At 41.5% G+C, this 14,723-nt stretch overlaps 1 protein-coding gene across 5 annotated transcripts in view; it reads right to left on the bottom strand.

Moving 5' to 3' along the window:
* The window catches only part of atp8b4 (ATPase phospholipid transporting 8B4), a 232,260-nt gene that overhangs the window by 25,363 nt on the left and 192,174 nt on the right, over nt 1-14,723 (bottom strand). For all 5 annotated transcript variants that reach the window (XM_069910766.1, XM_069910763.1, XM_069910765.1 and 2 more), the window contains 2 exons: nt 12,400-12,511; nt 2,378-2,483 (listed from right to left, as the gene is read on the bottom strand). In XM_069910766.1, coding sequence (XP_069766867.1) covers nt 2,378-2,483; nt 12,400-12,511 — 218 coding nt within the window. The remainder of the gene's footprint in view (nt 1-2,377; nt 2,484-12,399; nt 12,512-14,723) is intronic.

Below are 14,723 nucleotides of genomic sequence, written 5' to 3' on the forward strand. Positions count from 1 at the left end.
ATTTCTTTATCTTCAATAAATTTCAAGTGAATTTTTCTGTAATTTATACACAAGCCAGATTATAAGGAATGCAACACATAATCAGAATAGGGTATGGGAGATGGGAAGAGGGAATAGGAAAGTGAACTGAAGGGGTGGAAGAAGACCTGAAGGTAGAGAAGGAGGTGAAAAAAAAGATCTACCCCCCCCCCCCGCCTTCCATCTCATCTTCCCCACAATGTGCAATCTCTATACACATCAATTCCCTAACAGGAAGGCTTCAGAGCCCTCCATTTTTTGAATGCAGAGCCATACAGACCCCGTCAACTAACATTGTCCTCACATTATGCCTGCTTCTGCATCAGGTCTGTGCAGGCCTGCATTAACCCTGAAGCAAAATAAGCACATGCTTAGGGCACCAAGGAAGGGGGCTACCACAAAGTATTTTTTTTCCAGTGCTGGATTTACCATGGTGCAGCTGAACTGGGGCCCCACAAAAAGGGGCCCCCACAATAAATGACAAAAATATATATACACACACAATATTTTAGTATAGTCGTGGGGTTTGGCCTGAAAGAAAACAAAATTTTTAATCTATTATTTCACATTCAGTACTGATTAAGTCTTAATGTCTTGTCAGTTCGACAATGGAAGGGTTGAGGGGGAACCATTGCTGAGCTGTGCTTAGGGCATCAGATGGCCTTAATCGGCCCTGGGTCTGTGGAACAGTCCTCTTCCATTCCTACTCAGGTTCCACTTCCAAATTCTTCTTCCACTACATTGGTGTTACAGAATTCAACAATTGAATTAACTTTACTATCAGATTCAATCAGGCCCTTACATTGACCTGGACTGATTTCAGATACTTCTCCCCACTTCCTGGATCCAACTGACTCTATCTCAGGAGATAACTGTCCACAGACTTCTGTTACAAACCCATTGACTCCCACAACCAGTTCTTTGTACCTCATCCCACCCTGTCTCTTGTACCGATGCGAACTCTTCCCTGATACCTCGGTCAAAAGTACTGAAATATTTGAATCAGATTAAGTGGCTGAATTAGGGGGTAGAAGGGGCAATTTCTAGGACGCAACCTACCACAAGTTATTACATTAGTTCCACCAGCAAAGGAAGTATTCATCATTGAAAACAGAGACAATGGGTCTGTCGGCAAGTACAAACTATTTTGTTGACATCTGGTGGAGTTGGAAAGCTATAAATTCTGCTCTGGGTACTGGATGACATTCGGTTTTTTGGGAGCAGGCTCACATTTGTGTCGGAGATCTCAATACAAGCTGTGCGTCATCTTGTTTCCTTAACCAACCTTTTGGAGTCAAGGATGAGTGGCTTCCATTCCGTGAGTTTGTAGGCAAATGTGGAACCCCCCACCCCCCCCCCCCCAGATCCTGCCAAAGGTGTATGTGCATGAACCATGGACCCCTGCAAATGTTGTGTAAAAACACACAAAAATGCTGGAGGAACTCAGCTGATCTCGCAGAGTCCATAGGAGGTAAATATTTATCACTGAATTTTCAGGCCTGTGCCCTTCTTCAAGGTATAAGCAAAAAGGCAGTCAGGCATCTGAAGAAAGACTGGGGAGAGAAAGGGGAAAGAATGGGGGGAGGTGGGGAAAGGACCACCAACAGATAAAAGGTATTAATTGGATATTATGACTTAATTTTGGCTCTGTGAAAGGAGATCAAGGGAAGAGGGAATGAAAGAGAGAGACAAAACTAAAGTAGAAAAGGTGAAGAAGATGGTGGGGTGGGTGGTTTTAATGGGAACTGGAGAAGTCAATGTTAACGCCATCCAGTTTGAGGGTTCCGAAATGGAAGATAAGGTGTTGTTCCTCCAATTTATGAGTGGTCTCAGTCTGGCAGTGCATGAGACCATGAACAGACATCTCAGCAAGGGAATGGGTCGGGGAATTGAAATGGGTGGCCACCGGAAGATCGATGCTATGGTGAGATTCAGAGCTGAGGTGCTCAACAAAACAATCTCCCAGTCTGCACCCAGTCACTCTGATGTAGAGGAGACCACAACAGGACCACCGGATGCAGTGGATGACCCCTACAGATGCACAAGTGAAATGTTGCTTCACTTGGAAGGACTGTCTAGGGCCCCGAATGGTGATGACAAAGGAGGTGTGACCACAAGTGGAGCATCTCCTTCAGTCACAGGGTGGATCTCCTGTGGATTGCTTGCCTAGACTCTGAGGGAACCAATTTCCACTTAGTGTATGTCTGACACTTCTTGTTTTAAAGTTATGGAAAAATATTTTGGTTAAAAACAATAAGATGCCCCTTTAGGTTAAAAAAAACAAAGGCCTGTCAACGATTCCATTGAAATATGCTCTCTCTTTTTTTTAAATGGCTACTTAACATGTAAAAATACTTACCGGATTTGATCACGGACTTCGAGAACTGTACAGCCGGATATTACAAATATCTCATTCATGTCATCTGTTAACATGTTGCACGAGTAACCAATGTTTACTGCCGTCTCTGTAAGCAAACAGAAGTGCGAGATGTGATGAGGTGACAGTTTAAGATCAGTGTTTTTTTCCAACAATCCATGTGTTTTCCATGGTTCCTCATTGCAAAAAGAAAAAATCCACTGATAAAGGCACAATCAAGGCTGAATTGATGAGAGATATAAATATTGGGTTTGCGAAGGACACGCATATCTGGTGAACAGATATTTTTAAAAGGGTGAATCAGGATCAAGCAGATTGAGTTGAGAAGAAGGATGGACAAGAGGGAGCAATAGTTCAAGGTTTGGTCCCATAAAAAAAATTGGAATGAGATTAATGCCACAGCAGTTTAGTGCAACGCGGTTACAGTGCCAGTGACTGGGGTTCGCATCCAGCACTGTCTGTAAGGAGTTTGTACGTTCTCCCTGTGTCTGCGTGGGTTTCCTCTGGTTACTACAGTTTCCTCCCACCCTTCAAAAATGTACTGGGGTTGTAGGTCAATTGGGTGGGACAGGCTCATGGGCCAAAAGGGCCTGTTACTGTGCTGCATGTCTAAACTTAAGTTGAAAATAAACATTAAATTTGTGAAAGAATTGGAATATGGTAATGAGTGTGTAGAATTACATGGAAAATACAACACAGGATTAGGCCCAATTTGCATTAGCATTTATTCTCCACATGCGTTGCAGTCCCAACTCAAGGCCCATCCCCTTTCTCTGCTTATTATTGCCTTTTTCATCAGACAGCTAGGACATGTCAACGCAGAGTCTCCACTTTTCAGTTTCACTAACCAGTGAAAAATTCTGGCCATTGCTTCATGAATCTGCAATGCAGCAATGTTAATCCCTGAACATATACCTGATAACATGGCGCCCATAACAGGGACCTAAATTAAATGCACTTCCAGTAAAAGTCATGTATTGAAACAACATTCCAGCACATAAATTTAAATGTTGACATACAGCACGGTAACAGGCTCACGAGTCCATGCTGCCCAATTACACCCAATTGACCGACACGCCCAGTTTGTTTCAAACCGTGGGCGGAAAGCGGAGCCCCTGGGGAAAACCCACGCAGGCACAGGGAGAATGTACAAACTCCTTACAGACATCATGGGATTCAAACCCCAGTCCCGATCGCTGTAAAGGCAACTGCTATGCCAACCGTGCCACCCCAAATATCGCATATTGCAAATTGTTGCATAGTATTTCCTACAAATTATATTTAAGTATCTTTTGCAGACATCCAATTTGTACATTGCAATGTCCCACTAAAATTAGTGATACAAAATGACCATTTAATCCGTTGTATTAATTGATGAATAGCTAGTTAATTAATTCATCACAAGCTAATCTACAATAATCAATGCATACACAAAGCAAATTAATTAATCATTTTAGCAGGAGTGAACTCCACTTCCTGGCATTGACTTCAATTCTAAATACTTTTTCATCCATACTTTCATGCTGAGAAACCCTTGGAACTTTTCATTGCACTTTAATATCTTTCACAGATGAAGTTGGATGTCCATGTTAAATGTTTTACCAGCATTCAGATCATGTGTCGGCAGAATAGACAAAAGGGTGGAAAGAATTTTTCCATCTGTTTCAGCCAGAAATGCTGGCAATTGAATAGGCAAAATTTTTACAATTATTTTCCATACATAGAATCAGAGGATGTAGGCTTTTACAAAGTGCACTATCTAACTGAATTTGGAGTTATATATTTGATAACTTTATATCTGAGGGGGAGACATTGTGATTGAGACCATGATAATGAATCTGCTATTGGGCGGTTGGGAGTGGGTCAGTAAGAATTTAGTGACCTTGTGGAGGGGTGGGGTTGATTCATGATGCTGAATTAACTGATTGGGGGCTTTGGTTTGAGTAATTGGAGCCGGGGAGTTGTGAAATTGGTTAAATGGAAGAGTTAGGTTAGGATCTGAATGTGGCATTAGGGTTGAAACGATGAACCAAAGGTTAGCAAAGAAGGGGAGGGTCCTAGCCGATGCTGGGACCTGCTCGGCAAAGCTCCCGACAAATTGCGCTGCTGCAGAGCATGAAAAACCGCAACAAACCAGCAGACTTCGGGATCACGTGAACCATTTCAGTGAGCAACAACCTAAACAGACGTGAAACTGGAAATGGCAACAGTGTCCACAACAGGCAACCCGAGCATGGATGGTTATAGGAAGTGCCTGGTGAACATTCGAGAATGGTTGATTCAATGTAGAACTCATCATCTTCTTCTGTTCCAGGGTTAGGTCACAACTTGGCCAGACTTTTCCTTACCTATTACATATTTAGTAAATTATCTACCTCTGCATCTTCTATCAGGGTAGGAAGAAGTTAGGTGATTTCCCCCCACCCCCATAAATCCTAAAAGTATATATTTCAATTAAATTAATTTTCCTCTCATTTTAAGGAGATGTATATAGGAGCACCAGAATGTTGCACTTTGCAGCAACTCCACACAGTAATAATACGAATTTCAAAATTTATACATATCCCTGAAAATGATCAGTAGTGCAAGCAAATCAGCTACAACTGCTGCAGCAAACCAGTTCAAACATGCAACAAATACATTGCAAAATATGAAGACCTGCTGCATTTTGACCCAATGGTTCTCATCACCATATCTATAAGAATATTTACCATCATTTTATTAATGGGCAAGCTAGAATACAATAAATGTGTTCTTAGCTCCACCCCCCCTGCTCTACTCACTTTACACCTACAACTGTGTGGTTCGGTACGACAATAACACCAGCTACAGACCCTGCTGATGCCTCACGGTAGTGAGTTGTATAAAGGAAGGAGTCAATGTAGAGGATGGAGATTGAAAACTTGGCTGAATGGTGCACCAACAACAACCTTGCTCTCCACTACCACAAAACTGAGGATCTCAAGGCAAGTCAGAGGAATACAATCCAGTGATGGTTGGGGGAATCAGAAGTGGAGAGGGTGAGAAGATTAAATTCTTGGAAGTCACCATCTCAGAGGATTTTTTGCTGGACCCAACACACCAATGGCATCGTGAAGAAAGCACGTCAGTACCTCTTCTTCCTCAGGAGTTTGTGGAGGTTTGTTATGACACCAGAAACGCTGGGAAATTTCTACAGAGGTGTGGTGTAAAGTGTGCTGACTGGCTGCATCGCTGTTTGGTATGGGGACACCAATGCCCCTGAGCTTAAAATCCTCCAAAAGGTAGTGGACACAGCCCAGGACATCACAGGCAAAACCCTCCCCACTATTGAGAACATCTACAGGGAACGATGCCGCCGGCAAGCATCAGCAGTCATCAAAGACCCACACCACCCAGCACACGCTCTGTTCTACCTGCTGCCATCAGGAAAGTGGTATAGGGGCCACAAGACTCGCATCACCAGGAACAGCTGCTACTCAGACTCCTCACTGACAAACTCAATCAGAGACTGATTTAAGGACCCTTACTTGTGCATGTTATTGGTTTTCTTTTTTAATCTCTCTGTGTTGCACAGTTGTTTATTTGTTTACATATTTAAACTGTATATTTTTTTTGCACTACCAATAAGTGGTAATTCTGCCTCGCCTGCACGGAAAAGGAAGCTCAGGGTTGTATGCGATGTCATGTATACACTCTGAAAAGATTTTTGAAGTCGACTAACTGTTTAACTTGCTCAGACTGCATAGCAAACATTTAATTTTACTTCCAAAAGAAATGAATTGACAAATGGATAATTTTACTGTTGTCTTGCCTTTGGGACAAACGGCTGTTATTTGTATTTTCCACACAGTATTCAATCGAATAGACGTCACTCTGAGGTAACAGAGACTTCTCAGTGAAGCCTATGATCACTGGAACTTCTGTGCCAATATTTTAATTGGATTCCCTCTCATAAGCGACATAAAAAGCAAACGCATGGAATCATCAAATTCAAATTATATTGCCTGCTATCTCTCAGTTGGTAAAAAAAGAGAAAATAACAGCATGACATAAGGACGAAGAGAGTTTACAGAAAAGATCTATTTGGATCAGTTTCTTAGAGAAATATATTTTATAATGTTTCAAGGTTTTATTCTGAATCTCTGTACTCATTCTTTTTCTAGATTAAGGTAATCAACGGTAGTGCCATTTTCCTGAGGACAATCAATATATCAATTGTCAGGGGAAATATATTGCTTTGGCATGCAACATGTGATAAATCTATTGTCACCTAGCCTCTAGGTCACAAAAGCCATGTAAACCATCCTGAAAAGTGCATACAGTGACAATCCAATCTTCTAGTTTGTATTAAAAAAGCTGTCACACCTCAATATTCTGTAGCATGGTCATAAATCCAATTTATTTCACACATAAACCATCTACATAAGGTAATGCTATGATATATTCTCACTACAAGATTGCATTTGTGCTTCAACAATTGTTCATATTGGAAGATTACATCAAGTTCATGGCCTCATTAAAGCTTCGAGCTCCAAGTCCTCAGGGTGACATCAGTCAATGTGATTCTACTGTAGTGTCCAAGCCACATAACACAACTTCCTCTGATGTTATCAGTGCTACTGTTCAAGGACAGGCGCACAGTGACGGGAGATGCATGCATTCAGAAGGTGCCATAAGGTGCACAGGCAGCAGGAGTAGATGAGAAAAATGCTCTATCGATTTGCCAGTTCATCATTCATTGACCAGAGTCTGGCTCGTTCCAGTGTCAGCATTACTGATCCACAAAGATTATGAGGGCATGTGTCACAGAGAGAAGAGAGGGGGGTGGGGGGCAGGATGGTTGAAGTGGGAGGCAAGTCCCCGACGAACTACTCTTGCCTCTGATCACAGTCAAAAATAAAGTTTAATCGTATTGTACTGAACCATTCTAGAATTTTCAAACATTCGCACATGATGTCATGGGTTGGTTTTATTCAGGAGGCTTCCCCAGCCCTCACCCAAACACCCTCCCACCAAGTCAGCGGGCTTTGCTACAGGACCCCAGGGATACAAGGTGAATCAAGATCCATCAATGAAGGATCCATCAATGATCCATCAAATCCATCAATGAAGGAAAATAATGAGTGGGGAAAAAATCAAATTCTCCAGCAAGTGCAAATTCCAGTAAAATGGGTTTATCCTTACAATGATGTTAGAAGAATGACATATCCATAAGACATGAAATGCTGGGATCCATATGAGTAAATTGTTTGTTGGCTGGAAAAGCACTGTTTTAACTAGAGAATTAGATTTCTCCATTCCTTTCTTTGCAGGATGATCACCTCACCTCCCAGACTCTTTCAGACTTGCCAGTCTATCTGCCTCTTTGGTATCTTTCTAGTGATCTCTCTTTCCATGCCAGAGTTTCTCAAACATTTTCCTTTCTGCACCTCTCTTTCAGTAATGCCATTTCTAAAGCCTTGGCTCTCATCCATCTTTTGATGACAGAATCCCCTTAAACTCATCATTTCCAAGAACTTCTGAAGGTCTTCATGCCATCTTAATGGGGCGGCACGGTTAGTGTATAGCTAACAGCACCAGCGATCGGGACCGGGGTTTGAATCGTGTGCTGTCTGTACGTTCTCCCTATGTCTGTGTTGGTTTTACCCGGAGGCTCCAATTACCTCCCACTGTTTGAAACGTACCGGGGGTATAGATTAATTGGGTATAAATTGGGTGGCACGGACCCGAGGGTCAAATGGCCTGTTACTGTATGTCTAAATTTAAATTTAAAAAAAATCTTTTCTAAATGGACTATTCACTTCCTGTGGTGTCTTTGTAACTCTGACATGTCCAACCAAAGCAAATGCAACTGTAAATTTAACTCTTCTTTGGTATTTTCTAAGAAGCAGTAAAGAAAGGATGAAATTAATATGAACTTTGGTGTGACATGGTTAGTGCGACACTGTTACAACGCCAGTGACCGGGGTTCAAATCTGGCACTGTTTCTAAGGAGATTGTACAGCGATCGGGACCGGAGTTTGAGTCCCATGCTATCTGTAAGGAGTTGGTACATTCTTCCTGTGTCTGCGTGGGTTTCCTCTGGGTGCTCCGGTTTTCTCCCTTCAAAAATGTACAGAGATTGTAGGTCATTCGGATGTAATTAGGCGGCGTGGTCTCAGGTGCCAGAAGGGCTTGTTACCATGCTGTATGGCTAAATTTAAATTTAAAAAAATAATTTAAATTTGTCATGAGTTACTAAAGCATAAAATCGTTCTGCATTAACTGATGGACCCATTTCACAAATCCTCACTCTGTGCTGAATTCCTGATCGCTTTGTGGTTCAGCTGGACTTTCTGATGTATCCAACCTTGCTCTCATCAAATTTGAGAACTCTTCTAAAATACAACCTTGTTTTGTCTCGGATACACTGCACTGAGGAATTTTAGTCCTGAGGCCTTGCTTCATTCTCTTTGACATTTCTATCCTGCTTCCTGCTTCTTTGTTTTGACACTTTATTTCATTGCCACTAGTTACTGCTCTTTTTCAAATCCCTGAGGGTTGGTTATTACATAAACTAACAGTTGCTAGAGAAAAGCTCTTTTTCCACTTATGTCTAATGAAATGGTGTTTGTTCTAATTTCAGTTCTGATGTAAGATTTATACCATAAATATTAACAAATTAATTTTATGCTATAATTGGATTAGGTTATTGGTCTGGAGAGTTGTGGATTGAGCCCTCTGAGGGTTGGGGGGGAAAAGTATTTGGGTGATGGTCAAGCAGATCGTTAGGTGCTTGGGATGAAATGAAATGGGAAACTGGCATCAGATGCAACCATTTGCAGGGTCAGTGGGAAATCAGTAATGGGTGTAGGGTCAGGCAAGGGCCTCATAGAGGGTGGTCTGGGGGGAGATCAAGTGAGAGGGGCCTGGTTCTCAATGAATGTGTGGAGTGGCAGCTGAAGTAACAAATATCTACAGTAAAACCCCTAGGATCTGGAATTTGAGCAAATGGCAATAAAAAGGGAAAGTAATAAATAAATAAATAGACAAATAGGAATAAAATAAAAGGTAAAAAATTCATGTTTAAAATTGTAAAAGTAAATGTTCTCTGGTTTGTTCCCTTGCAACCGCTGCAACCGTGTCTGCCTGTCCCGCATCGGACTTGTCAGCCACAAACGAGCCTGCAGCTGACGTGGACATTACCCCTCCATAAATCTTTGTCCGCGAAGCCAAGCCAAAGAGAAAGAAAGAAAATGTTCTCTGAATTAACGCATAAGAACTTGGTGAAGACAGGAGCAAATATTTAGCTAGTGGAGTGCCTTGGTTGAGTCCTCATCGAGGGCTCAGTAGTGGAGAGAGTCAAGAACTTCAAATTCCTGGGTGTCAACATCTTCAAGGATCTGCCCTGAAGAAAGCTCGCCAGCGGCTATACTTTGTGAGGTGTCTGAAGATATATGGTATGTCACCAAAGACTCTCGAAAACTTCTACAGGTGTACTGTGGAGAACATTCTGTCTGGTTAAAGACCCCCGACCATCCAGGCCATGCCGCCTTCACTCTGCTACCATTTGGAAAAGGTACAGGAGCCTAAAGATGAGAGCATTTAGTGGCACAAGTACGACTTCTTCCCCGCTGCCATCAGATTCCTGAATAATCAATGAACCAAAGACACTGCCTTACTTTTAGTGCACTATTATTTTTAAATTTATTGTTGTAAAAGAGGTTTATATGAATGTTTGCACTGTGTGATGCTGCCAGAAAACACCGTATTTTGTGATTTGTTAATGACAATAAATCCTGATTCTTCTTTGGTCATTGCAGCTGTTTTTGAGTAAAGTTGTGCTTGAATAAAATGGAGCCACTGTTAGGTAAAAACATCATGAGCTGGGAATGTAGAGGGAGTCTCCCAGTGCTGGGCCGTAACAAGATGCAGTTGTGACCTTGTACTCTCAAGATAAGAGTGGGGATGACAAATTGATGTGCAGAGAGGGACAGCAACAGTTTATTCATTGGACAATGTCATGGTATGATAATTTACTAAGTACGTATCCTGAGGTATAAAAAAAACACCACTTGCTGATAACGGCAGAATGCGCCTTCTCCAACTAACACTGTTAGTTGCAAGTGTTACAATCCGGCAATAAAGAACAAAGAACCTTGATTTCGACTCAGTCTGGTGTTTGACTCACTCATTCATGAACAAAGCAGACCTAACACCACCCAGGATGAAGAACTGGTTGATGTTGTTCGCCATTGAGGTGACTCTCTTAAAGTGTCTCCTTATCCCTGCTTAGTAAGAGTCACCCAAGTCAGAGGCTTTATATTTAAACTGGGGTGGGGGGGGGGGGGGTTTAATTATCCAAAATGTTATTGTTTGTCTTTCAGGCGGCTCCATTGAGGGGGAGGAACCTGCAGATGATTTTTTTAAAATGTGATTGAAAATAAAAGTTTAAATGCTTTAAGGTTTAGATATTCTTGCAAGTGAAGTTTGTTCAGTGTAAGTGTGGTTTTTGTCTTTTAAATTGTTTATTCTAAATGAAGGTGTATTCGGCATGGTAAGAGAATGTCTCAAGCAACTGGAAAACACACGGCCATCATCTTCCAATCCACATAGGTGCCAGATACCATGGGTTTTTCTATATTTTATTTTATCCACTGGGTACAAGTTCAATGATCTGGCAGCTGCTCAATTAGTCCTCTTTCAGTAAATGACAGAAGGACCGTATTTATGTGTATGGCCATCACTGTCTGTGAGCCAGGCAGGCACAGGCCTAAAACATGGAAGGGTCAAGCAGGCATGCATTGCACACTGCTGGAAGTCACCAAGAACATCCAGCTTTTCAAGGGGTTCAGATAGTAGACTTAAGGAGGTCCTGGTAGGAGAATTCTGAGCTTTGTGGAATGTATGTAGATCTGTTGTCTTTTTTCATGTTGGTAGTCAATTGAATTGTGAATGATACATGCTTTTGTGCATAATGCAATTCACCCTCAATAAAAATATATACATCAGTTTCCTCAAATGAGGCAATGCATTTATGAATGAATGATAAGACAATTGTAAAAACCTGCTTTTAATATATTGTTAATCATTCAATCAGCAAAGATATATTCTATTGCAATCTAAAAATCAAATCTGTGGAAAAAATTGTTGTTCATTCAATCACTGCATTCTATTTCAGTCTGTTTTCGATGAACACTATTGGTGTGAGTTCACAATCACCTTCATGTTGAATTGCTTTAATAAAATAGCCCTTCTCTACATCAGAGAGACTGGTGCAGATTGGGACATCACCTTCGCTCTGTCCGCATCAGTGACAGAGATCTCCTAGTGGCCATCCACTTAAATTCTGTTTCCCACTCCCATACTCACATGGCCTCATGTACTATCCCACCAGGGCCACACGTAAATTAGAGGAACTGTCGTGGGTTGATTTTCTGTCAGGCACTGTCCAACCAGATGGCATTAACATCAACCTCTCCTGTTTCTGCTAATCTACTCTCTATTTTCCATTCCTTCACTTTCCCTTTGTCTTTTCTTTAGATCATTGAACTTGTACCCAGTGGATAAAATACAGTAAAACCCTTGAATCCAGCACCTATGTGGATTGGTAGATGATGGTAGTGTATTTTCCAATTGCTTGAGACTTACTCTTACCATGCCGAATACACCTTCATTAAGCTCTCAACTCCTTCTCTCTCCATACACCGAGCTATCCCTCCTTCCCATTTCCTGCTGTGCCCTTCCTCCCTTGTTCACCTTTTTGCCTGCTGCCTTTGGGACCAGGCTCCTCCTCCCCCTACCATTTTGTTTGGACACTTGCTGGCATTTTTACATCCCTCGATGAAGAGCTCAAGCCCAAAATGTTGATTATGTATCTATCTTTGCTACATAAAGTATCCTGTTTGACCTGTTGGGTTTCTCCAGCGTTGCATTCTTTTTTTCCAGACTTTAATGCTATACTTTTTAATGAAAGAGGCTCCAGTTTCATGGAAAATAGAAATTAATCTGACGTAAAATGCAAAAGTCACTGTTTACAATACCTTGCTTATCTCCTGTCAGCACCCAAATCTTAACATTTGCAAGGGTTAGGTTCGCAATTGTGTCAGAAACTCCTTCTTGTAGCTTGTCCTCCACTGCAGTGGCACCTAATAACTAATCAGAGTAAAGCAGACAATTAATAAAACTTACAAAGAAACTTTGTTTTCAATTTAAACTTTTGTTACAGAGTTCAAGACTGGGTACAGTGCAGCACCAAGGTTATTGTTGTTTTAGCTTATTTCCTCAATTAACTATGTTATTTTTTGAGGTAAATGGAATGATTAACATTTAGTTTGAAGATACAGGTTGAGTACCCCTTCTCCAAAATGCATGGGACCAGAAGTGTTTCTGATTTTGGATTTTTATTTGGATTTTGGAATAATGCGTTTACTCATGTTTTGGACTTACCCAAAAAAAAAACTTGATCTCTGCTTACAAAAGAAGATAAATTCAGCACCAAATACTAGAAATTCTGCTGGATGGCAAAAAACACCGTAAAGCTCGCAGGACTGGCGGTGACGATGGTTGGTAACAAACGTGGCGTTGTGTCGGCGCTCATATGGTTTTGGAATTTGGAGCATTTTGGAACTTCAGACACTCGACCTGCATTTTGTGTTTTCTACCCCCCATTTAAAATGGCACTTTGGGATACTGTAGGTGAAATGTTAGAAGCCGTCAAGATCTCAAGAAAATTTGAGGACATCCTTTCAGGAACAAATAGACCAATGGATTACTGGCCTTTATAATTAGGGGATGGGATTACCTTGGAGATTAACTACAATTATAACTGGACCCCCCTGTGATCATTTATGAAAAGTGATCCCAGAATCTCATGCAATATTCTCAATATTAGGCATACCAAAAGTGTAGTTGATTGGTCAGTCCAGGATCATAGTGAAAAAAAAGAGCCAGAGCTTTTATGAATGAAGTTAAAAAAGGTGTCAGTGTGTGAAGAGAATTTTTAAATTTGAAACTGATGGATATTGGAGGTGTAAGAAACCAACTTCATCATCAAATAACAATGACAACACTCCAATGAAGGCTGACTATCAAATAATGACGAGACAGAATACAGAAAGGAGACTGTGATTCTCTTAGTGCCAAGAAAACAACTCCTCTCTCATCAGCAGTATGGCAAAGGAGCTGATCACAGGCAATAGAACTAATAGCGCTATCCATATCAATGGCACTGATGTAGATGCAGTCGACAGCTTGAAGTTCTTGCAATAAACATTTCCAGTGACGTGACCAGGACTAGCCACATATATGTGATCATTGATTACGTCATTGTTCATCTTGAAAGCTCAGAAAGTTTAGCTTGTCCTCTGTGGCAATCAACAACTTCTACAGGTGCACCCTTGAAAGCATACTTTAAATTTTATATTTAGACATACAGCACGGTAACAGGCCCTTTTGGCCCATGAGCCTGTACCACCCGATTAACCTACAATCCTGGGATGTTTTTGAATGGTGGGAGAAAACAGGAGCACCTGAGGAAACCCACGCAGTCACTGAGAAAATGTATAAACTCCTGACAGACTCTAAATCTGGCTGCCGGCGCTGTAACAGTATTGTGATAACCGCTGCACTAACCATGTTGTTCCTGGCTGGATGCATCACAGGGTGGTACAGGAACTCTTCTGCACAAGAAGCTGCAAAAAGTAGTGAGTGCAGCTCAAATGATCCCACGAAAAAAAGGTTCAAGAGCGTGAAATCATGCACCAACTGGGTCAAGGACAGTTCGCTGTTTGCAGGGTGCCCTTGTTGTCCACTAATTGGCCTTTCTTATTGCAATTCTCTACTCGGTATAGAATTGCAACACTGCTTTTGGCTGTACAACTGGTCCCCAAGAATCCTTCTCACTGTACCAGGTATAATGTAACAACAAAGTTAAACAGGTAAATGAAGGTCACTCAGAAACTACCCATGATCTGATGAACACATTGATATGGAAAGGCTTCCAATGCATTTCGCCAATAGCAGGAAGAGATATGACACCAGTTCAGTCCATTGTCTCTTCTTACACTACCGCTGGAGGGCTGGTTGAGGAACATACCATATGCTGGTCATATTTCATGGGGGGATCAAATGAACAAATGGGGGGGGGGGGGTGGGTGGGGAAGTTAGCACGTCAAGGGCTGAGGAAGGGGTATGAAAGAATAAGTTTTAAGAATATGCTTAGCAAAGGGCTAATGGATTAAGTAAGAAAATACATTTGGTGCTTGTGCAATGGTGGGAATATAATTGCCTCTTTAACATCTGTTCTGTAATGAAATAGGAGGCAAGAAAGTCAATGGATACAAGACACCTTGATATTTCCCAGACA

Source organism: Narcine bancroftii, chromosome 14 (assembly GCF_036971445.1).
Source record: "Narcine bancroftii isolate sNarBan1 chromosome 14, sNarBan1.hap1, whole genome shotgun sequence".
NCBI classification, from domain to species: Eukaryota; Metazoa; Chordata; class Chondrichthyes; order Torpediniformes; family Narcinidae; genus Narcine; species Narcine bancroftii.